The 24,714-nt window shown below is 43.9% G+C and overlaps 1 protein-coding gene and 2 pseudogenes across 3 annotated transcripts in view; 2 read left to right on the top strand and 1 right to left on the bottom strand.

Annotated features, from left to right (window-relative positions):
• The window catches only part of TRPM7 (transient receptor potential cation channel subfamily M member 7), a 224,113-nt gene that overhangs the window by 2,808 nt on the left and 196,591 nt on the right, over positions 1-24,714 (bottom strand). For 2 of the 3 annotated variants that reach the window (XM_085850121.1, XM_085850122.1), the window contains 9 exons: positions 20,174-20,230; positions 18,508-18,552; positions 18,350-18,415; positions 17,004-17,290; positions 13,816-13,898; positions 13,475-13,680; positions 3,568-3,619; positions 3,288-3,394; positions 1-2,160 (listed from right to left, as the gene is read on the bottom strand). The exon at positions 1-2,160 is cut by the window's left edge and continues 2,808 nt beyond it. In XM_085850121.1, coding sequence (XP_085706247.1) covers positions 2,108-2,160; positions 3,288-3,394; positions 3,568-3,619; positions 13,475-13,680; positions 13,816-13,898; positions 17,004-17,290; positions 18,350-18,415; positions 18,508-18,552; positions 20,174-20,230 — 956 coding nt within the window. In that variant the 3' untranslated portion in view covers positions 1-2,107. The remainder of the gene's footprint in view (positions 2,161-3,287; positions 3,395-3,567; positions 3,620-13,474; positions 13,681-13,815; positions 13,899-17,003; positions 17,291-18,349; positions 18,416-18,507; positions 18,553-20,173; positions 20,231-24,714) is intronic. The other variant, XR_015050321.1, reaches the window with a different exon arrangement.
• LOC147015406 (uncharacterized) lies at positions 6,869-10,013 on the top strand (annotated as a pseudogene).
• Positions 9,673-11,598, top strand: LOC147015405 (uncharacterized; annotated as a pseudogene).

Raw genomic sequence — 24,714 nt, 5'->3', positions numbered from 1 at the left:
CGGTTGATCCGCTGTGGCGACCCCGAACCGGAGCAGCCGAAAGAAGAAGATTCAAGATTGATTGATGGGCACCACTAATTGTCGTCATTATGGTATTGAAACTTAATGTTATGGCTTGACAGGATGTCGCCACATGGAAGAATTTCGATTTTTAATATTAAATAAACGAGGATCCGGAACTGATGGGAAAACACCAGACATCCATCCATCCATCGGGACCATCCTCTATGCAGAGCGTTGGTGCTGCTCAGCAGTCTCCTTGGCTTTTGGGTACAACCCTGGACGGGTCGCCACTCCGACACAGGATACCAGCAAGCTGGTACTCCTTTTGCCGACCTCGGAAGGATGACAGGCAGAGTCAACTCCACCTGGTATTTATTCAACAGATGAGCGGGATGTGAACTCAGGACCCTCGGATCCCAAGTTCACCACCCTAGCCATTCAGCCAACACCAGACAGACACAATGGAATGCGTTTCAAAAAAAAGAAGAAAAAAGAGATCCATAAATTGATCAATGTTCGTGTATGCAATGAAGGGTAGGATGAAAACAGGTAACTGTAGAGGCACAGACTCCATAAGGCAGGGTGATAAGAGAGGACGTACGGGGGAATCTTCATTGTCAAATGCAGTCAACAGTTCCCGCTGTAGGAATATTGCGATCAATCTGTGATTTATAGTGAACAGAATGTCTGAGGACAAATTAAACCGTGTTTTGTACGATGGGAACTTTCAAGCCCTGAATGTAATAACTGTTCGTTAACGATTTTGTGGGTAGATCGATTCGTTTCCGTAACCGCTTTTCTTAATCAATCTGCAGACATTGCTATCATGTGGTTGTCGTTTAGGCTAAGAATCCGTGTCCGATTTGCGTTACCGAGTTCTTTCCAATAAAGTACACGCAAGACAGATGTCAGAATTCTCCACTGATGGGCAGACTTCCGGTCGTACTCGACGTGCCGGCAAACTGCTGCGTCCGATTTTATAGTTAGTGCGTTGAGCATTATAGTGCACATAAAGGTAAAGTAACACTATACTGTACACGGGGAATACGCTAGTGCTGTGATGGATGTACCCAAGTGTTTGTGATCAGTATACCAATAGTTTGCCTTCACAAGATTAAACAAAAGGCTAAAAGCAGTTGCTTTACAGGACCATAACCTGCTCAAATTAGAAAGGAACCCCATCCCAAACTTAATAAACAAACAAACATACAAAGCAATGACAAGAAGGAAAGTGAAAAAGGTTTGAGGGAATGTCAGGTACATGCGTGGACTCAAAATCCACACAGGCACTACTCGCACAGAAAAGGTACAGAACACCCTTTTCCCCATTATGTTAAAAAATATTTTATGTTAAAACACAAACTCGTGATCAGTAAATTCTGGTTATTTCAGCAGGTAGGACAAATGTAATAAAGTGCTTCATGTCGATCAAGAGCAGGGAAACACAGTGGGGGATTTTTTTCTCTCGGTTATTTGAGGCCAGGATGTCCATGTAAAAGTTACTTCACCTGAACGCATTGCTCTGCTCCTGGACAATAAAGTACTGGGGGTCAGGGGAGTGTGGGGATGGGGGTCAGGGAGTGGGGCAGAAGTAAAAAAATCTTCAGAGTTCTCCTTTCATCTTCCATCCAAGATCAATCTCTATGGTAGCCTCTCTTCATTCGTTGTTCTTCAATTATTGGCGTGTCCGTTCAGCCGATACCCCATCCTTCAAGTATTTATGTCCTTGGCGCAAAAATGATCACAACACAAAGCAAATCGATTTTGCAAAACTCAAAGAGTTTTTGGTACATTTCTGTCCCATTCGTTAAAAAGTTCATATAAATAAATAGCATCTGTACTACAGTGAAATCCAGTCAAGCCAAAGAACGCAACGACAACTCAGAGATAGATGTCATGATGTACCATTTTACCTGTACCTGTACAGAATGGCTCTGTAGGCTCAAGGCCTCAGTAAACACCACTTTTTAAAAGCGACAGTCTAAGGGCACACGTGATAAAGGCACCCGCCAGCTTTGTGGAGGTGATTGGGGCTTGGGGGTGGGGGGGTGGAGATCAAAGAATCTCCATCTCAACACCCCCAACACCAGCATCGCCTGACCAGCTACGATTCAGACAGTGTAATGTTCACTGGAGTATACTCGTTTCTCTTCAAATCTGCAAGGAGAGGCAAAAAGGGTTGTTTGGCACTGTTAAACAATCTACAACAGACAATATCAAGGTAGCCATTTCATGCTATTCCATTTGCATCTCAGAAAATTACATTGCATCAAGTTGAACCCAAGGATGTGAGAGGAAGAATAGTTGAAAAACACAAATAAGCAAGTTCTCCATTATGAGATTTGCACATAATTGTCTTACCCAACATGGATGGCTTTCCTTCAAAAATAAAGATTCAGCAAATCATAATTTTTTTTTTATAATGGATACTCAGGTCACTCTCACCGATAATTAATCAGTGTGTAATAGAAATAGACAGTAATCGTATTGCAATTTGAGAAGTGTCTGGTTGTTTGTTTGATTATGCTTGATGTCTGTGCACTCCTGAACTGCTCTAGTGAAAACTAGATGCTTGATTCAGGGAATGACGGTGCACGTTGGAGCTTTAGGGGGTAAAACAAAATTAAGTCCCAGGAGATCAAGGTGGGGGGAGCACCCCAATTCTCTCAATATAAATGTGTATCGTATGGTGCCACCTGGTGGGAGGGGGTATTACATGTCATCTCGTCCATAATTCTGGGGGAATTAACCCATCCGTAAAGACAGGTTCTTCACCGGTGATATGAACTTGATAAACAGTCGCAGGAAAGTCACTCATTCCTACTCACATGCAAACAAACCACTACGAAATGGCTATCACCACCACCTGGATGTGAATTGCTGCAGTTAAAAAGAATTGTTGAAACCAATTTGCTATTTTAGTGTCCCGAATGAATGTATGGAATATAATTTTTAAAAAGCAACTTTCAGCCGAGGAGGTAAAAAATAAGTAAAATTTTTTTTCCCAAGCCATTGCAATATTGTTTAGGTAAAATAATACATAAATATAATTAAAAGAATAAAGTTTAGGGAAAAGAATAGTTCATGGAGAATAAACTAATAAATTTAAAAACAGTCAGCAAAACATGGATCTACTCAGAATGATGATAATAATCAATGATGCAGTACACCCTCCGCTGATGCCACACCAGAATGGCGATTTTTAGTCTAATTTGTCTTTACCGAGTTTTGAACCGAAATCCAGACAGCTTGTAAGCAAGCGTGGTCCAGAACGTTCTCTTCACCTGGAAGCTTTAGTTTTCTGCAGCAGGAGTTGCAGCGATGCTTTGCTCGAAAGTTCTTAATGGCATCGTCCCCAAGGTTGGCTGGGCCAAAAACCATATCATGTGACCTGAAAACACATGGAGCACAAAGTCATTGTATAATAGAGATGGAAAATAATTAGACAAATTTAGTTGTGCCAACAACATTGCAACGATATAAAAGTAACACAGGATTTAAAACAACTGAATATGAAGCATCTCTAAAAAGGAGGTGTATTGACACACAAAAAAAGTACACTACCTTTTTTCTCCAGAGTTGATCACTGATGGATCAGTGAGGATCTCGCCAACACCTACGGTAAAAAGGTGATCAACAGAGGTATGTTGTGGAAGTACACAAAAGCCCAATTTCTTATTGGTGGAGGATGTGGCAAAGAACAGTACATTAAATGATTGTGGAAGGGTCCTTTCTCGTTAGGGAAGAAAGTGGATCAAATGTTTCCTTTAAAAAAAAAGATTTAATGCATCTGTGTCCACACTCTCTTTATGTCAGCGTTAGAGTACAACCTCAATAACAGTCTATATTGTTACGAATTTGGGAATTCGATTGCACACAACATACAGGTTCCTTTAGTCAGCCATGTCGATAAGTGCTTGTTCCCGAGATAGCTCACCTTTCATTGTTTAAATGTTCAGAAATCGATTAGATGCGTTGCGGATCGATTTAATAGTTAGGGAACGAACAATGGAGACATCCCTCCCCCTCTTCCGCGAAGAGGAAGAACCACCCTGCCGTCCCGTGACTCATGATGTCAACAACTCCCTCCCACCCGTGGCTGAGCGGGAGATGGAGCACGAGGGCATGAGTCATGAGTCACGCTGGGAGCGGGGGAAGGGCGGGAGAAGGATAAGAGGAGAACTTTTCTTTGGTTCGTGGGCAGAGTTGGAGAAAGGAGTTGAGAGTAGCCGTTCAGCAGACCTTCGGGTCCTGTTTGGCTTGGGTTAGGGTTGAGGCCTTCGGAAGCTTTTTGCTTTGGCTAGCTCAGTGAGCTTCGGCTGAGGCCTGGCCCGGGAGGAGGCTTTTTGCTTTGATGGTTCCGTGAGCTTCGGCTTCTGCTTGACTCGGGAGAGCTTTTTGCTTCGAGCTGCTTTGCTTGGAAGGAAGTTAAGTCGGTCGCTCGGCTCGAGCTGCGAGTGGTGGCTTCTTCTTCTTGGTTCGTGAAGCTCTTTGTTCTCCATTTTGGGTCCCGGCTTGGTGCGACTCATCGACCTCTTCATGGAGGTGGTTCCTCGGGGAAGCGACGCATCGACAGGAAGGATCGGCGCCTCGTCTCACCAGCACGTGTTGAGAAGCTCGGGAGGATTCGCGGGAGCTCGGGAAGGATCACGGTGATTGGATCCAGCTCGCTCTCGCTGGAGCCCGGGTCCGAACAACTTGAAGACCACACAAGGTGGAGAGGTTCGAGATAGGCTCTGGGTTTCAGCTCACCTGTCCTCCAAGCTGGAGCTCATTATTAAAGGCCTCTGCCACAATTTCTTGGGTGTGTGTGTGTGTGTGTGTGTGTGTGTGTGTGTGTGTGTGTGTGTGTGTGTGTGTGTGCGTGTGCGTGTGCGTGTGCGTGTGTACGTGTGTCAGTGGGCCCGTCTAATAAGTAGGAACTGCTGTTAAGTGCAAGTGACTGTACATAATAAGTAGACGGTTGTAGTTCTTTTGTTGCTTGTATAATTGCATACGTGTTTTACCTTGTTTAATTGCATACGTGCTTTATTATAATAAATGTCCTTGTGTGAATGTAAAGCTGTTCGTTGCGTCCATTCCCTCATTGAACTGCCCCATCTTGCACTCGGAATATAGTTGGTTTTTAAATAGCCGGTGAAGTGATCGGGTCCAACGGGACTGCGCGATAATACCCCGCTCGGTTATCCCAAAAGGAAGCGAGCTGCTTAAGCGGCTCGTTTCCAAGCGGTCCCGTTGAGGTACAATCTCTCGGTAACCTACCCGCGCGAATAATAGGTAAATTGAAGATTTGGCGATCGGATCCTGTAGCGCGGGTAGAGTGCGGACAAGGTTGTGGTGTGGTTAAAAACACACCCGTGGCTGGTTTCCGGCGTTGATCCGGAAAGCCGCGACCGGATTGTCCGTTGGGTGGGCGCGAAGCGACCGCTATTGGTTAGACGCGGTCCTTTGCACGCCGGCGGGTGGAATTCTACAACAATATGTTAGAGACAGGCTTCAATGACGAATACACAAACCAGACTGTCTTAGATAACACTTACGAGCTGCCACAAACTACACCTCCATGGCTGTCAAACGCACACTGTGTCTACATTTACGTCCTGTGTTCTCTTCCACTCCATTATCATAAAGTAACATCAAATTAAGCTTCCACACAATCTGTCATGTAGTCTCTGAGCCTCGATATCCGGATATAAAATTAATACACTTTGGAAATACTCGAGTCGAGTCGACATAGGGCACAGCTCTGTATCTCAATAAGAATACAGATGGGATGTGTAGTCTTATACATTCACGAAGTGGAGATTTCAAACAGTTTCAGTGATGAAAGATTATCCGAATAGTGCTTTGCTGTCGACGAAATGGTGACTAATGACAAATTCCTGAAAATTGACAGCACTGGTATACACGAGCATTGGCACTCCCGGCCTCCGTGCGGGAGTCCTCATTGCAGCCCACCTTCAATGGGAAATTTAAAGCGGTGCTATTTCCACAATGTGAAACTTTCTTCTAGGACACTGTACACCTGAAAATTATTTTTGGGACATACTACAACCATATTTTGCCTTGGTGGACCACACTGTAAAGTTTTTGTGATGTAAAACGAGTGCCAATATAACTGAGGATCGATACTTTCATTGTGTGACATGAACTTCTTGCGTATGGCAGTTTGGCTGCCAGGTCGTTATCATTTTGTTTGGGTGCGACTTTGCTGCTGATGCTGTGCCCCTTTCCCAGTAGTCCGGGAGCCCATGGAGATTTGTTTAGCATTGCGAGTACAAAAGGTTTGAGGCTTGGAATATGATGGGATACAACATAGGACCCTCAAATGGGTCAGTGCTGCTGGGGGGGGGGGGGGGTAATTAGCATAATTAGGTACATGAATGAAACCAGCACTAAATTGTTCATCTTTGGGGTGAAAATCAAGATCCGCCATTCTTAAGTGTCAACTCCTGTACTTAGTCTACTTAAGAACGCCCCTAATTAGCGCTAATTACCACGTTAATTAGCAGGATTGAGTACAAAGATGAAAGTTTGGCCAAAATGTCTCTCAGACCACCCTGTCCATGGATTGGCCATTCTTAAGTGTCAACTCCTGTACCTAGTCCACTTAAGAACAGGTCAAATGTGATCATCTCATCCTTTATCATATTTATAAAAACATTTTTTAATCCGCAATATCTGTATCTTGGCCTGATATCTTTTAATCGATTTACCGGTACTTTAATTTACGCCATGTCCTAATTAAACCTGGTAAAGCAAGAAATTTCATTTTGCTGATTGCAAAAACAAAATGTTTCCTTTAAAAAACCTTTCCCGAACATTGTTCTATCCCAAATAATATTGCCTTTTCAGATAAATGACAATGGATACACAAGACCCTGATTGGTCTCCTAACATTGCCAGGACTGAGACTCCAAGCCCAGTTCCGACACCTCAGAGACACTGTATCCTTCATACGCATCAGAGTTCGGGAAAGAGGCCATGCCTTGAAGTGTTACCATTTGGTGAACAACAATGGGCCACAGTACAAAAAGCTGCATCAAACAGGTGAAAAAAAACGAAATTTCGAGAATTCAGTCAACCGCGATATCGTTCTTGATCTACCTGAAAGCCCAGCGGAAAAGGATGGATATCATGTTAGCTGTTATAAAAACTTTACTGCAGTTTCAGCCAGCCAGTCACCTGTCGACATTGTTGACACTGCGAGTCCCTCTACGACAACACATTTACGTTCTGCAACCGCAACCTCAGATGAAAAGCCATCCACTTCCGGTATATTTCCACCGCAATGTTTGTTTTGTGGCAACACAAAAAAGCGCAAAAAGGGTGGGCTTGAAGTTGCTGGCTCTTGCGAAACTCTCGAGGCTATCCAAAGCATTCAGGAGGCAGCTTTGGTATTAAATGATGCTAAAATCTTGTCTAAAATCAGTGGCATTGACCTCGCCGCCAAGGAAGTGAAATATCATCACTCTTGCAAGAGTTCGTTTCTGATGTCGGCAAACAGAGTACGCGATCGTGACAGGAAGAGTGCCGAAAGTCCATCGACCAGTACTACCAACCCGTCAGCTGTTGATGATATTCAAGCATGTGTTGAGCAATCTGTCCTCAGAAACAAAAGGCCCGAACTCCTTACATCCGTGTATGCGAGGTATTTGGACTTGTGCAATATATCATCAGAAACTCCTCTAAATAACGCTCAAAGCCTAATGCGGAATTTGAAGGGAAAATTTGGTGACAAACTTAAATTTCAAACTCCACTCGGAAAGAAATTAGGATTGATAATGTACAGTTCTGAAATGTCTGATGACGCAGTACGTGTCGCATATGACTATGCTTCTGATGATGAACAAATTGTGACTAAGGCCGCTCTGCTACTCAGGAAACAACTACTTGATGTTCAAAAAAAGGATTTGCCCGAAAATGCTACTTCAGATGACCTGAAGGGAGGTGATGTATCCCCACCTCTGTTATCTACTTCCTTCACCACCTTGAACTGTGGACAAAATCCCACAAAATGTACCGATCATGTCATGCGCCACGTTAAATCATCCTGTGATGATGCCCTCTTCATTACTAGGAGAGGTAAAGTCAAACCAGCAAAGCAAGTGGCACTGGGTGGTGCTGTGAAATCTGTCACAGGTAGCAAAAAGGTTGTGCAGGTGTTAAATCGATTTGGGCACTGCATAAATTACAACAGCTTAGAAAAATTGGAAACAGAAACAGCAGAGTAACTTCAAGAAAGGCGACTGTCCTGTCCTGATGGAACCATCAAAGACAAGCCAATGGGTGTTGCATTTGATAACTTCGATGCGTTGACAAATACATTATCTGGTGCAGACACACAACATGATACAATGGGAATAATGTATCACAATGTACCAGATTAATCAGAACAAACAAGGTCAATTGAACCAAGCGAGTCCGTCTCATTGCCGCCAATAGTCCCTAGCAGCTGGAAGGGGCGAAAACGATCACTGGAACAACAAGAGGTATCACTGGAACCATATCGTAAAAAAACAAAAATGACAGTATTCAGTTACAAGCACATAGATGTCTTCAACCTCCCTGATGTCAGTGGTGCTGCAAGAAACTTGGACCTGATGTGGATGATGAGTCATGCTCTAGATGTAGGCAAGGTTCCAATGTGGGTCGGGTATAATGCCAAAAACTATGAAGACAAACTGCCAAAACAAGGGGTCCGATACATGCCCAACCTGAGACAGCCAATCACTAGTCTTGACGTCATACAAGAGACGCTCATCACAGCCCAAAGATGTGCCAAAGAGTGTGAGCAGAAATTTGGAATTGTCACGTATGACCTGAATGCGGCAAAACCTGCCATGCAGATTCAAGTCAGAGAAAAGCCCCAATTTGATGACGTCTTCATAATGCCAGGTGTGTTTCACATTGAGATGGCATTTTTTAAAGCGGTCGGGAAGATAAACTCTGATTCAGGAGGACCTGACATGCTAACTGATACTGACGTCTTAGCCCCAGGGTCACTGAACGGCTTCCTATCAGGAAAACATTTTAATCGCTGCAAAAGGTTGCATCCAATACTAGCCCTTGCCTTTGAGATCCTCCACTTTTTGGCATTCATGAAGACCTACGAGGAAAAGGATCGACTGGAGGAATTCATCAACAGTGTACACAGTGGTGAAGTTGCACTCGAGTCAATAGGTGCATCAGATGTCTTCGCTGCTGGAAAAACTGCCTATACCAAGTACACAGACGAAACAAGATCTGGAACACATGGCTACACCACTCAATTTTGGATTATGTACATCGATTACATTCGTCTTTACCACAACCTGGGAAGAGCGATCAGAACAAATGACATAGATCTATACATCTTCACACTGACTGCAGTCATAGACCTCTTCTTCGCTACAAACCATGTCAACTATTGCAGATGGTTGACAAAATTCCAGCTTGACCTGATGAATATCGACGAATCGCACCCCAGACTCCGAGAAATTCTTGAGAAAGGTGCGTTCACTGTCCGAAGAACTGACCATGCTTTCAGCTGTGTTCCTGTCAATTTAATTCTGGAGCAAACGGTCAACGCTGACGCAGCGACTCGACTCACAGGGATATCGTCTGCCACAAATAGTTATACTGCTCGTTTGAGATGGATGGTCACAAAATCTACCAGGGCTTCTTTCATAAGCTTTGTGCAAGAGATGGCAGGTTTGATTGTGAATGATGATGTTGCTGCAGAACTCCGACCTGCACGAATAGATCGTGATATGCGTGACTTGAAGAAGGTCATGAAACAAATAGAAGACTCTCGCAATCCCTTTGAGATGGAAGTCGAAACAGAAGCATCACAGAATAAACTGTTCAACATTAACACTGGGAAGGCTACCAGTGATGAGATTCGTGAAAGTCTGCTCAGAATTCCAAAAGAGGGACAGGCACACCACCAAGATTTCCTAGATTCCTGCATTGCTGATCCCAACAGGTTTGAAGAGAAGATAACAAAGGCAAAACTGAAGACCTTTTAAGATGGATGGGCAAAGAACCGAAGAACAGAAAACAAGAAAATATCGGAGCTGAAGGGTACTAGAGATCTGATGGGCCGCCTTGTGGTACGAGCCACCAAAAGCAATCTGGACTTGCCGTTCATTTTTGAATATCCACTCACACCAGTCCCTTTGTCAATGTGCAGTACAGATGGAACTATGGCAAAAACAGAAAAAAGTGCTCTCTTCAAATTACTGGAGTCAAAGGTGAATGATGCCGAATGCAGTCCTGCATTCAAACGTGCTTGCATTATCGATGGCCCATTTCTTCTCCATTCCCTCCCACCAAATCAGCCAGCCACCTATGGGGGTCTCGCAAGAAGCATACCGATTCAAATAATGGCGCTGTCGAGTGTGGAACTTCATCTAGTCTTCGATGATTACCCACAGCCATCTTTGAAAGACATGGAACGGGGAAGGAGAGGAGCAGATGACCGCGAGTTTTTGATAACTGGCCCAGAACAAAAACGACCGAAAGATCTAAGCAACGCCCTGAAATCAAGGTCATTTAAGAGACAGCTCCCCAAGTTCCTAGCGAGAGGATGGCAAGACCAGGCATACAAACAGATCATCGGAAGCCGTCAGCTCTATCTTGACATTCCCGGAGAATGCTATCACTACGAAGTCGTCGATGGAGTTCAGACGTGATTCCGTTGAATACCGTAGAAACAACCACGGAGAGGCAGATACGAAGATATGTCTCCATGCAAAATCTGTGGACAGTACTGAGAAACAAGGGGACATAATCATTCGTGCGTCAGATACAGACATAGCAATCGTCATGCTGTATCACTGTAGCAAGTTTCAGTCACCCTTGTGGATGGATGTTGGTACTGGAGCCAAGAATAACCGTAGATATATCAGCATTACCGCCATCTTCGAGTTACTTGGACCTCAGATATGTGCAGCATTGCCGGGATTCCACGCGTTCACAGGCAGTAACTACACTGCGGCATTTGTTCGCAAAGGCAAAGTCAAACCATTTGCTAAGCTGGAAAAGAATAAAGAGGCACAGAAAGCATTCCAAAGCCTGGCGACTGAAACAGAACTGAGGCAAAAAACTCGAAAGACCCTGCAAACTTTCACCACAATCATGTATGGTGCAAAGGACACCAGCAAGGTGACACTCAATGGTTATCGGTACAAGGTTTTTGAAAAGGGCTATGGACCAAAGTTCGACAGCAAAGAACCCCTTGGAGAAACTTAATGGCATAAACGCAAGTGCCATTCCACCATGTGAGGCAGAGCTCATTATGCATATGAAACGTGCATCATTTGTTGCTCATATGTGGCTGAATGCTGATGTCGCCGAAATCCAACAGCACCCTACGGAATCAAATGGTTGGGACTTTGACAATGGATATTATCAGCCAAATTGGCATGAAGGGCCACAGATGCCAGACACCCTGGTTCCCGAGGAAGATGAGCTCAATGGTGATGAAAGTATCGAAGAGGAGAACATGACCGTCTCATCGGATGATGAGTCAGACTGGACAGAAGATGATTAAGGAACACGATGCACAACAACCAGTTACTACCTGTGACTTCTTTAATGTCATCAATACAATCAAACTACAGTTAGAAATAACTCCATTAGTAATTTCATACAATTAATAGTGATCATTACAACTCAGTACCAATTATCAGCAGTTACTATCGCATTTTCGTCCATGTAATTTTGTTTCAAATTTTATTAAAATGTTTTCGCATATATAATGTATATTGTTCATTCATTTTATCCCCGTTCTTCAGTGGACAAGGTACAGGAGTTGACACTTAAGAATGGCCAATCCATGGACAAGGTGGTCTGATCGACATTTGGCCAAACTTCCATCTTTGTACTCATTCATGCTAATTAACGTGGTACTTAGTGCTAATTAGGAGCGTTCTTAAGTAGACTAAGTACAGGAGTTGACATTTAAGAATGGCGGATCTTGATTTTCACCCCAAAGATGAACAATTTAGCACTGGTTTCATTCATGTACCTAATTATGCTAATTAACCCCCCCCTGCCCCCCGCAGCACTGACCCTGATCTTTGACCCGTTCTTAACTGGACTTGGTACAGGATTTGACACTTAAGAATGGCCGAAACTTCGTCAGGGTACCCTACTGGATATTTTGGTGCAAGTCTCATTTTTGTACTCAATCATGCGAATTAACGTGGTAATTAGCGCAACTTAGGGGCGTTCTTAAGTAGGCTAAGTACAGGAGTTGACACTTAAGAATGGCGGATCTTTATTTCTACCTTCTAGGAGAACATTTTGACACTGGTTTCATTCATATACTCAATCATGCTAATAAAACTTGAATTTGGGGGTACTTGAAGTGGTCGCCCCCAGGAATGGTACGGGAGATGAAACTTAAGAATTCCCGTTTGAGGGTCCCATGGTGTATCCCATCATATTCCAAGCCTCAAACCTTTTGTACTCGCAATGTTAAACAAATCTCCATGGGCTTCCGGACTACAGTACAATGGTACTCATTTCGCCAACCATGGAAGGATGATAGGCTGAGTCAACCCCACCTGGTGTATTAATTCAGTGGCAAACGGGGCCCAAACTCAGGACCTTAAGATCCCAAGACAGCTACCCTAACCACTAAGCCAACACCAGGCTTAACATGAACTGAGGTGCCAATATGAACCGAGGATCAGTACTTTAGTCATTGTTGCATCCGAGATGAATGTGTAATTTGAGTGCCAACGATCCTCAATAGGAAGACCACAGGCATCATCAGTCTGGACTGAGAGCTTATCCTCATCCCTCATCAAAAGGCATCTGACGTTTATCCATTCAGACCAACTTTATAACTGATAAGCGCTGGAAGGGATTAATGCAGGAGGTGATTAATGTTGAGATTTAGATCTATTTAACAAAGAAATTCAATGCAGTAGGAAGCCATTTGGCCCATCATGCCTGTGCAATACCAATACCAGGGGTGTATTCCATAGCAAGCAGCTCACTATCGCTTGCCAAGCGGCTTGCTTAATTCAAAGCGCTCAAACAAGCACTCCAATACAACGGAATGCTCGGCACTGAGTAACATGGCGGTCTCCAATGCAAACAATGCTATCGTGTTACTCAAACAAATGCTCTCTGGCCCGTCGCTTTCAGTTTTCGTCGATCGTCGTGTGACAACTTTCCCAAATTAACTTATTGCGTTAGCTGCTACAGAGTATGAGGAAGAGGGAAAGAAAGATAAATAAATGGGGAGTCAGAAGGAGGAGCCCCCTGCTAAGTTTATCAATTTGGGGAGCAGGAGGGGAAGAGTTTTGCATGCTTGTAGATCTTCAAGAATTCGGATGAGAAGTGGAAGTAAAAATAAAAGTATGAAATGCACATTTACATCTGGATTTTGAACACAACAATACACTTTATTTTGTCAATATGTAGACCGAAGAGCCATCCATGTATTAAACTCGGCAAGGATAAAAACACCCACCCTGCAAATCGAGGACCAAGATCTCCCCATTGGTGTACTCGTAAGTCCAGTGAGAGAAGGCAAGCAGACTCTCCTCCAGAGGGCTTTCAGGGCTCACCTCCTCACCGGTGTTATTGTTGTACTTGCAGAAGTCCCCACTAACAAACTCCTCGATGGTAAACCACTGCCCAACACCATGTGAAAACACCAGCAACACCTCCAAGAACCTGAAAGCAATGTTCAAATCAGAGATCAATCGACAAATGATGACGGAAGAAAAATCAAAAAAAAATTTTTTAATGAAAAATAAAAAACACGAAAAAAACAAAACCCTTTTTGATTACTGCTCATCAACAACGCACCGTGGGTTGTACGGGACCGATGCAGGCTTCAGGAGGTTAAAGGTATAAAGGAGTTTTTGAGCCGCCCTCTGCTGCTGGATCTCCTGTAAAAACGCACGCACATCGTTTTGTTAGCTTACCAACAAACGATTAATCATGATTTGATGAAGCATTCATTGGCAATGCAGACACTAAATAAATAAACAAACAAACAAGAACTATCGAAACTTTTTGATAAACGTAAATAAATTACTGTGTTGGGCGAATGTGAAAATTTGTGACTACCTGGGACTTAAACCCAAGGACTCTCACCAACACGGCAAAACTTTGACCACTGAGCTCTCAAGTCATCGGGATGGAATCACAGGTTCCTCATACTATCACTGCAAGCTACAATGGCCAACATTACATGCCTACCCAGGCAGACTGCAATGTTGTTATGAGGGTGAATGCAAGGTGTTGAGTGTATTTCTATAAGTGCGTGTATGCGTATACGTATGCATGTACGTGTATAGGAGTGTGTGTGTGTGTGTGTGTGTGTGTGTGTGTGTGTGTGTGTGTGTGTGTGTGTGTGTGTGTGTGTGTGTGTGTGTGTGTGTGTGTGTGTGTGTGTATACAGGAGTGTCTGTGTTCTGTACATGCATGGGTGGGTGGATGTATCTACCTTCATGACTGCATAACCTCCTAAGTTCTTCAACATGGACTGCCCAAGTCTGATTGAGTCTAATCGTTCACAAAGGTTGATTGGCAAGGTTTTTGATTTGCTATTTAACTCAAGGACTAGTCTTTCATCTCCTATGCACTGAAAAAGTGATTTCTCTGATGAACACCTCCACAAATGCTTGACCTCTTTAAGACACAGATTCATTCAATCCCACCAAAAACTATCCTGCCCATATTACCAGCCTTGGTATACAGCGTTTAAAGCAAGGCAGATGGCAGATGCTTCCAAACAGCTAACCTTCTCGACTAGGAAGGGAAAGCTACCTGAATGCATTCTTGAACCTCAAACAAGACGTCTACAAAGCAAGCCAGAAGACAATATCAAGCTTGTCTCAATGCTGACCTCTCTGACCTGTCTCCCTCTTTAAAGACAAGGTAGTGGCTGGTGAATTCAGTCTCTGGTGTTCTCCCTCGATCTGCTCACTAGCTACAGTTTGCTCCACAGCAGACTTTGCATGTGAGAAGGTGGAATACAGTATTTGAACTCAGTACAAGCTTTCAAAGTCAGAGTCTCCAAACCCATCCCTGTATACTCCCTGCCCAATTCCACCTGAAAAGGTCAAGACGTCTCATGTTGACTTTGAAATATGAATGCTGGTTCCATCAGGGACTGGAGCTGAGGATATTTCAAAGCACACTGTGCTGGACCAGCATTTCTTTTGCCCTTTTTGTTTGAGCCACCAATGAACAAGTCCTTCATTTAGGGCCATCTATAATCTGCTTGGATGGTGGAAAACATCACCTTCATCCACAAAAAGGGTACAAACACAGACAGATCCATTCGATTAGACTGAGCAAAGCAACTGTTGCTGATGGTCATTTTTTTTCTCCAATGTTCACATTGCTGATCATCACTCATTTTGCTCCAAAGAAGAGTTAACTCTTGAAAACGTCAGATGTTCCTTATTTACCAAGGCAGTTAGCATACTTCAATCGATATCTTGTTGGATTTAATCCACTGATCGGGCTGGGAGGATGGCCTCGATGTATGCATAGTGCAGTAGCCTCTGAGCTGTCTAGCCTGGGTTTGAATCCCAACCCAGCTACAAGCTGTAATCATGGTGTTTCACATGCAGGGTGATTCATTAATGTGCATGCCGTCCCTCATATGGACGTTAAATTGGGTATCCTGTCTGCAAGCATTCGCTGGTGGACGTCAAAGATCATGTGTGTCCTCTAAGAGACGGCGAGTATTCACTGGCACCAAGGCCAAGTTACAAATTCCTTCCCTAACCTACAGAAGGAATTGCATCAGTGGCACACCTGCATCCTCATCCAATGATGCTACCCCACAGCCTTGTACAGCATACGAAAGAGGAAGATCAACTGATTATCAATTTGGCTCCTGCCATAGCAACTCAATTCTGAACATGATACTTCTCCTCACACAACAATGGATTGGAGACTTTAATCGGCTCTATTTGCTAAGCTCTCTGCCTGTCTCATTAGGAGGAGATTGGGACCATACTCTGTGCAGAGCATTGGTGCTGCTTAAGCAGTCTCCTTGGCGATTGGGCACACTCCTGGACGGGTCACCACTCCGACACGGTATACCAGCATGATGGCACTCATTTTGCCGACCTTCGAATGATGACAGGCCGAGTTAACCCCACCTGGTATTAATTCAACAGCTGAGCGGGATTTGAACTCAGGACACTCGGATCCAAAGCCTGCTGCCCCAACCATTAAGCCAACACCAGGCATGAGGCTGTATTTATGCATGGTTATCAAATGTCCTTGATGTGTGCAAACACCATGTAGCTCTTGCGTGGCTCCAAATGAACTTTTCTGGCATGGACCGAGGCAGGGTCTTCTGTGCAGTTCTCTTTGGGGTTTTCATTCATGGCTTGCTTCCATGGAAAGATTATTTTGAACTTGTTCAGGCAACTCAACATCATGGCAAGGTTCTCCATCCCAGTGTCAAAGCAGGAGCTTCCACATCCCTACTGGCAGACCTCAACAAATACCAAAATAATATGACTTTTAATCCAGGAAAGTCTGATAGCCTCAGTTCCTCTTTACAAGTACTATGAAGAAAATGCACCTTTCTGCAGTCAATCTTCAGGAGAATTTAAGTCCCTTGACTTCTTGGGCCTGATCATAAGCCACAATCTTTCCTGGGCAGACCACGTCCCCAAAGGGGCCACCAAAACCAGGTAATGCCCTTCCTTGCTTGTATAGAACTATGCATGGCCTATGCAAAACATTTTTGAAGCACAAATGGAATATTGTTCTCCCTTTGTAAAGGGTGATTTCCACCTGCACATTAAAAAAAATTTTTCAACATTTTCCCCAATTTCTTTCATTTCCCCCTGCATATGAGTCCCATGAACTCTTGTATGGAGATTGCTCCTTACTGCTCACACGGGATGCGACAAGTAAATTAATGTCATGAATATTGTTATATTTCTTTTGTGCAAGTTGAAGTTATGTACTTGCAAATGCTTTGAAAACCACACAACAGCAGCATATTCTGTGGTGCGTACCCTGAGACAGAGATGCAGCACCGTGTCCTCCTGGTAGAGAGCCTGCCAGGTCTTGATCACGTCTGGCAAGAATGACTTGAGGATATACACCTGGCCTTGACGGAGAATGCTTGTATCATCGGCCCAAGTGCACATCACTTTGGTGGCCTTCCGCAAACCGCCACCCATTTCTTCGGTCGAAAGAAACTCCAGGCGGATGCTGGAGCCTCGTTGGGCCCACGATGACATGCTGTTGTTGAGTGCAGCGGGGGAACTCTCTTCGAGTCGGTACACCGTTACAAGATCTCCTGCCAGAACACATGCCAGTGCGGTCTGATCGATTCTTACTATAATCACAAATTTGCTGCAAAGTGGCTATAGAACTCAGGGTTTGTGTCACGCTATGCATCGCACATTTGACTCTCTCAGACATCTATACTTTTGGGACACACATAACCATCCAAAGCCGCTCCTTCGGAATAAATAACATAATTAATATCATTCGGTTATCTTGAATATTTATCAGAAATAGCCAACTTTGTTTTCTGATAAAATATGTCACTATATGCCATTTCTCCCACTATAGAGTGTTTGGCAAATTATATCACCCGACACAAATCTTGTGCTTTTTACCACCAGGCTGCTCCAACTTTCAAAGGCACTCCATTGTCCGATGCCCACTTTTTAATTTTTCCTCGAGTATCACAACTGTTTTCAAAGAGGTTACTCATGCACCAATCTGGCATAAATGAATGTTGAAACCATTACATGATTAATACATAATGAAATGCTGAACAGTGATGTATAATTAGATGGTTCTTTTCCTGGGGAGGTGAAGGGGCAGGGGTGGGTGGGGCAAACACCGCATCACACAGTAATGGTTAGAGCATCCGGTCTGAGTCTGGGAGGTCAGTGATTCAAACTTCAACTGAGTCAAGCCAAAGACATTAAAAATGGTATATATTGCTTCCTTGCTTGATGCTCAGCATTTAAAAGGATAGAGTATGGACAAACAACCATTGGTTGGAAACCACTGTGCAGGCTTTATGGGCCTAATGGCCTCCTCCTGCATTTAAGCTCCTTGTAATAGTTGATTTATTGCAGATTTCATTTTATCAATTTCAAGGAACTCCGTGATAGGTGTGCAAGTGGTTGGTTATGTCGGACAAGTTCAAACTGCCAAACCTTGGGCTCGTGGCTCCAGTGATTGAGTGCAGCGGGGAAACTTGGGCTCGTCCGCACCCTGAGCTAAAGCCACGAGCTTGGGCGAAAGCCATGAGCCCAAGACTTATCGGACGAGCCTTGGACTCGTGGCTCCAGAGGACATTTGTAGAACCCTGTGTTATACTACCCAAAATATATTTTACCTCTGAACTGGATGGGAGCAAATGGGATCGTCTGTGACAGCCTCATCAGGTTGTTCCTTTCCATAGCTGCAAAAGGACAGATGAGTCATTTATTTTGTTGTTCTTCATTTAAGAGCATTTCTAATGTTAAGTGCAGAACAAGAAAAAAAAAACCTTACCAGTGTAGTTACCATCCAAGCTACTCTTGTATGGAGATACAATTCCTGTGGAAAACAATTTGACTTTATTTTCTGATCCACCATCACCGATAACATATATATATATATATATATATATATATACATATATATATATATATATATATATATATATATATATATATACATATATATATATATATATATATATATATATATATATATATATATATATATATATATAGATATATATATATATATATATATATATATATATATATATATATATATATATATATATATATATATATATATATATATATATATATATATATATATATATATATATATATTAGGGTGTTCCACTTTTGCAAAAGTAGTTGCTGGAATGAAGCACGATGTGCCTATCGATTCTACTAGTGAAGTTAGGTGATTGAACAAAGTTTTGAAAATTTTCCCGCCTTTTTTGACCACGGGCCGGCATTTTGAAATTTCAGGAAAAATCCATATTTTTGGAAATAATATTGATTTTTGAATATTTTTTAAAATATATTTCTCTGTGTTTAGATGGCCGAATGCACTTCAGTAGGCACCAGTATGATAGTAAGTACCCGTAAATATTATTCTCTTATCCAATCCTTATCTCTGTGTCGTAAGAGGCGACCAGGGTTGCGTCAGGAAGGGCATCCGGCGTAAACCCTATGCCAAATCAGAATGCGGATCATAACGGATGATCCGCTGTGGCGACCCCTAACGGGAGCAGCCAAAAGACGAACAACACACATATATATATATATATATATATATTTATATATATATATATATATATCTATCTATATATATATATATATATATATATATATATATATATGGATTGGGTTTCGCCATGATTCCGGGCTGCCCTTCACCCTCTCATAGCACGGCCAAGCGCAGAGCTCCCGTCCTCAAGAGATCCTCCAACCCAAGCCTCGGAGTAGCCGGATTACAGGCGCACGCCACTACGCCCGGTCACAGTAGAAAAAAAATATAAATATATATGTATATGTATATTTATATATAATTATATTCTCAGTCTCTGGCGAAGGAGTAAAGGATCGATCAAGCTTAGTGTTGAAATCCGATCATGGTTTTATATTGGCTTGTTTTGTACATCACCGCACTCACTTACACATAGGCATTGAGTGGTAGTCATCACCACGATAACTGTGTGTCATGTAATTTGTCGACATACCATCACCGATGGTATACGAGTTGTCTTGCAGTTGTTCATTATCTTTACTTTTGATAAACTGATTCATGAATTCCATCTTTGCTTGATCACTTTCCAACTCACCAATGAACCCCCACCTATGCCCCGAGGATTGTGTTTCCCTTTTGGTACAATAGCCAGCTTAGAGATTGTTGCGCCCTCTCACACGTACGTGTCCAGGCCATGCGCGACTTCATCCTTCACCCCATAGTCATCATGAATGTTCGCATACGCGTAAGTCGTCACACGTCTAAGTCGTCACTTTTTTCTCGGTCCTGATGGTGACGACTTACGAGTAGTCTACTGTATATATAATTATTTATATATATATATATATATATATGTAAATTATATATATATATATATATATATATATATATATATGTCATACTCACGGTGTGTAATACTCACATATACACTCAATTGTGTAATACTTACCCTCAAGTTTCCTCGGCCTGCTTGTCTCACGCAAGACTGGCTGTAAATTCTCGAGTCCTGCAGTCAGAAGAAAAAGACATTTAACACCAAGATACTGATCATGCATTCTTTATATCAATACTGTATGTGCAATTAGGAAAGTATAAATCAAAAATTGTTAACCAGACTGGTGGTCTAATGGATAGAGCATCCGCTCTGAATCTGGGAAGTTGATGGTTTGAACCCCAGCCGAATTGTACCAAAGATTCAAAAATAGTACGTGCTGTTTCCATGTGTTGCGAATTCGCGCCCGCCGGCGTGCGAACGGCCACGTAACTCGAATCGCGGCACGTCGCCCACCGGACGGACAATTCTGTCGTGACCCTCTCGGACTAACGCCGGGAGCTAGTCTCGGGTGGGCCTTTCGGCCTCACGACGATCGTGCCAATCGGCCCCCCCGCGTGGGATAGGGTTGTTCGCCAAACTCGACCTACCTAAGTACCCACGCGGAGGGTAGACCGGGCGATCGCACCTCGCCGCAGGTCGACTCCGGACACGGGCCGCTTAAGCGATCCGTTCCGTACTATCGGGATAACCGAGCGGTGTTATCGTCGGCCTCGATGGTTCCGATTAATTATTGGGCGTATTAAGCCCACTACCAACCCTTTACGTGAAGCAAGATGGAGATTCAATTAAAGAAAAGACGAAGCGAAACGGGAAAACAGTTCAACATGATGCACATTTATTCCGCGGCACACAGAGAGCACACATATACAATTAAAACAATTATGCACAAAAAGCAAATGTAACAAAAGAAACAATGACGCAGAGATACTACCGAATAAGACCGACACACGGCAACACTTAATAGTTTTACTTCACCAGACTGGCGCCACACACACACACGTTTACACAGAAACAAAAGAAAAGGCCACCCTCAAAGACAAGGGGGCAGACGGGGCCTGTGGGCCAATATTTGCGCGGGACCTGAAAGAGCGGTCAGGTCCGCGAGACCGGGTGGGTCCTACCCGTGTCTTTGTGATGAGCCGCAAATGTGGAAGCGCGGCGGTGCCCCAACTTCGTGCTCCTTCGCGGGTTTCGTTGGCACTGCTTGGAGTGGGTGGGAAAGGGGCCCCCTTTTCGCACTATCTCAGTGCGGGGGAAAAAGGGGGGGGGAAATTGTTGATGCTCTGGGGAAAGAGTATAGCTGGCTTGCTTTGGTCCCGTGATGAGCGATTCCACCGCGACCTCGTCGCCGACCGCCGTCTTCCTTGCCTCGGACCCGAACTCCTCGGTCTCTTCCCCCCAATTCTCCTCAGCCGACTGCCGAAAACCACCGGGACGCCCTCTCCTCCTGACTCCACTCCGCGCTCCAAACTCTCTCCGCTCTTCCAAGGCCGACTCTGCTCTTCCAAGGCCGACTCTCCGCTCTTCCAAGGCCGGCTCTTCCAAGGCCGACTCTGCCCAAACCGACTCTGCCACTCTCCGCTCTTCCAAAACCGACTGCCTTTTCTGCCACTCTCCGCTCTTCCAAGGCCGACTCTGCTGAGATTCGCCTTGCGCTCGGCGCTTTATAGGCCGGCAGGAGAACCCATATGCAAATTTTCGGATCAGAACGAGCTCGGGGGCGGAGCCACGCTCGCCCATTGGACGGAGAAAAAGGGGCGTGAATATCTCCCCTGATCCTAGAATTTGCATATCTCGATTCTACACTGACGCGCCTGGAGGCGGGGCCAAACCGCCCCGCGCTTGCTGATTGGACGGATCAGAAGTGGGCGTGTAGCATTCCTGATCCGAATTCTCCTCGGAAAGGCCGCATTTTGCACTCGCGGATCGGCGCGCGTCCTGTACGAGCCCAGGACAGCCTGACGCTCGGTGCGGGAATGGCCGCAGAAGGAGAGAGGTGAAGGTGGTGGAGGGTTTATGGTGGTGGTTTATGGCCCTGGTGCCGTTTGGAATGGCGGTGATGCGATGTTTGCGGGAGCGAGTTGTGAAGGTAAATATCGTGGCTGTTGGCGTTGTTGTTGTTGTGAAGCGGCGTTGTGGTTGGTGGTTGTTGTGTGATGGTTGGAGCGTGGTTGGTTCAAAATAAAGATAGAACAGAAAAACGGCTATCTCAAAGCGTCGCAGCCCGGATGGATCACATAAATTCTCTCTATACAACGGGTTTGGGGCTAACTACACATGTACTTACAGAGATATCTCACCTACGGGACCTGAATGGTGGTTTGCGAATTTCCACAACCGCAACACATGCTTGATGCTTAGCATATAAAAAAGGATTGAGAACAAACAAACAACCAGAGGTTGGCAACCAATGAATAGGCTTGATTGGCCTAATGACCTCCCGCATTGAAGTTCCTTGTAAGGGAACACGTACTACATTATACTAGTAGGAACCATCAGAAATTCCAGGTAATGTCCAGTGTCATGTAGTGTACAATTTCAATCATAACGCTGTGTGGTACTGACACCACACACACCAGGAACCCACAGAAATTCCAAGGTCCCTGCTGTGTTCTTCTTGTATGATACTGAACCTCACTCCTCCTTTATTGCCATTGTTCAGAGCAAACCAGTAAATTGTTATAATCACCATTACATATTTCTTCAGTGGAATATTTAACTTGGTGATCTTCTCTATTTTTTATAGGGGGCCACTTTTGCTGAGAAGCCACCACACCACCTGCAGGACTCCAAAATGGCTGCTATTAGGCCCTGGCTCCACGTAGGTTTTTTTTTTGTTGTCGTTGTGGTTACTGGGCTGCAAGCATAATTGTTTGCCGACTGCCATCTACTGATGTCGTTACGTTACTGTTATGCATCACATTGGAACTCTCATTTGAACCCATTGAGTCAATTTGATAGCATTTATGGCAGATTATGATTGGGGTGTTTTCACATTTGTGTATTATAGGCCGCACGGCAGGGGCCACCAGGGGCCACCGTGGTTTGCGAGTCGTGCAATGAAGAACAGGGCTTTAACTCTTTCTGCCATTAGTGACTTCAAGGAAAGCGCAATCAAAACAGGATGTGAATGTCGACAGTTCATGGTTTATTATGGTCGGTGGTTTCATCTCTTAAGTGATTATGAATAGCCCAATTGGTTTATAAGTTATTGTAAATCAATTATCTTCTTTGTAAAACATCTTATATATGCATTTATCCAAATAGCGGGAGATCACATATATGTTTGTTACAATTGTGGTTGGAGTCACGCCTCCGCAGAACATCCGTGCAATGTAAAATGTGACTAAGTCCTCACTCAACTCCCACCCAGTCACAAACCCCAAGTCATCAACCCCCTCTCCAAAACACCAAGTCCTTAACCTCCCGCTCCCAACCCAGAGGCATAAATCTCCTCTCCATTCCAATCTTTCAAACCCCTTTCCCCACCGCCCCCAAATACAACTCCTCCCCCCAACTGAAAGTCCTCAAATCCACCCCCAATCCCCTCCTCCCCCTCCCAATTCTGTCCCATCTTTAGCCCCCCCCCCAAAAATGTTGGGTTTCCAGTAACATGGTGCTCAATGAATGGGGTAAGTCAGGAGGAAAAAAAAATTGTGATTTTTATTATCTTGCCAAAACGAAGTTTTTGCAAGATATGTTCGTCAGCTTGTATGTTTTTTTTTTAATTTTTTTTTTTTTGTTTGTCTAATCACGTATAAAAAATTCTGCAGAGCACAGTTATCATCGGAAATTTTTGTAACTTCGCATATCAGAGGCCTATAGAGGTCCCTGTCAGTGCACAAAATTTTGAAGGTCAAGGTCACTGGCGCAAATCAGGGGAGTCGCCGAAACCCTTATTTTTTGAGTAATTTTGATCGGATCGTCTTCAAACTTCATGGGAATACAGTTCATGGTCTGGCGCTCAGCTGATTAATTTTTTTTTGGTGGCGATTGGCCTTGACCTTCATATGTTTTTTTTTTTGTTCTGTAATCACGTATAAATCACTCTGCAGAGCACAGTTATCATTGGAAATTTTTGTAACCACATATCAGAGGCCTATAGAGGTCCCTTTCAGCACATAAAATTTTGAAGGTCAAAGGTCAAGGTCACTTTGTCGCAAATCAGGGGAGTCGAGGAAACCCTTATTTTTTGAGTAATTTTGATCGGATAGTCTTCAAACTTCATGGGAATATAGTTCATGGTCTGGCGCTCAGCTGATTAATTTTTGGTGGCCATTGGCCTTGACCTTCATGGTTAGCGCCTCAGGTCAAACATATTTGACCCCAAGGTCAAATTTTCAAGTTTTAGGAACCATATCGTGTCATACCTCAAATTGAACACTTCGATGAGTGCTTTCTAGATATGTCAAGATTGAGACATTATGACGTCATTTGATGACGTTATGAGGAAAAAGCATATTTTTCATGGTTACTCTGTAGAACGATTTTCATCGGAATCTCTCGTAGGCAGATATTCCTCAAGGAGTCGCTCCTGGTGGATAGCAGCTCTGTTCACCTCAGTGTGACCTTAAAGAAGTCACACGTGGTCACCTTTTGGCAAGATACGGGTCACCCTGCGGGTGACATTGGTTTATTTTTATTTTGGACGTGTT

This window comes from Eptatretus burgeri, chromosome 12 (assembly GCF_056783735.1).
Source record: "Eptatretus burgeri isolate ZD-2024b chromosome 12, Ebu_testis_v1, whole genome shotgun sequence".
Lineage (NCBI taxonomy): Eukaryota > Metazoa > Chordata > Myxini > Myxiniformes > Myxinidae > Eptatretus > Eptatretus burgeri.
The sequence above is the reverse complement of the archived record's forward strand: the minus strand, read 5'-3'. Positions and strand labels throughout refer to the sequence as shown.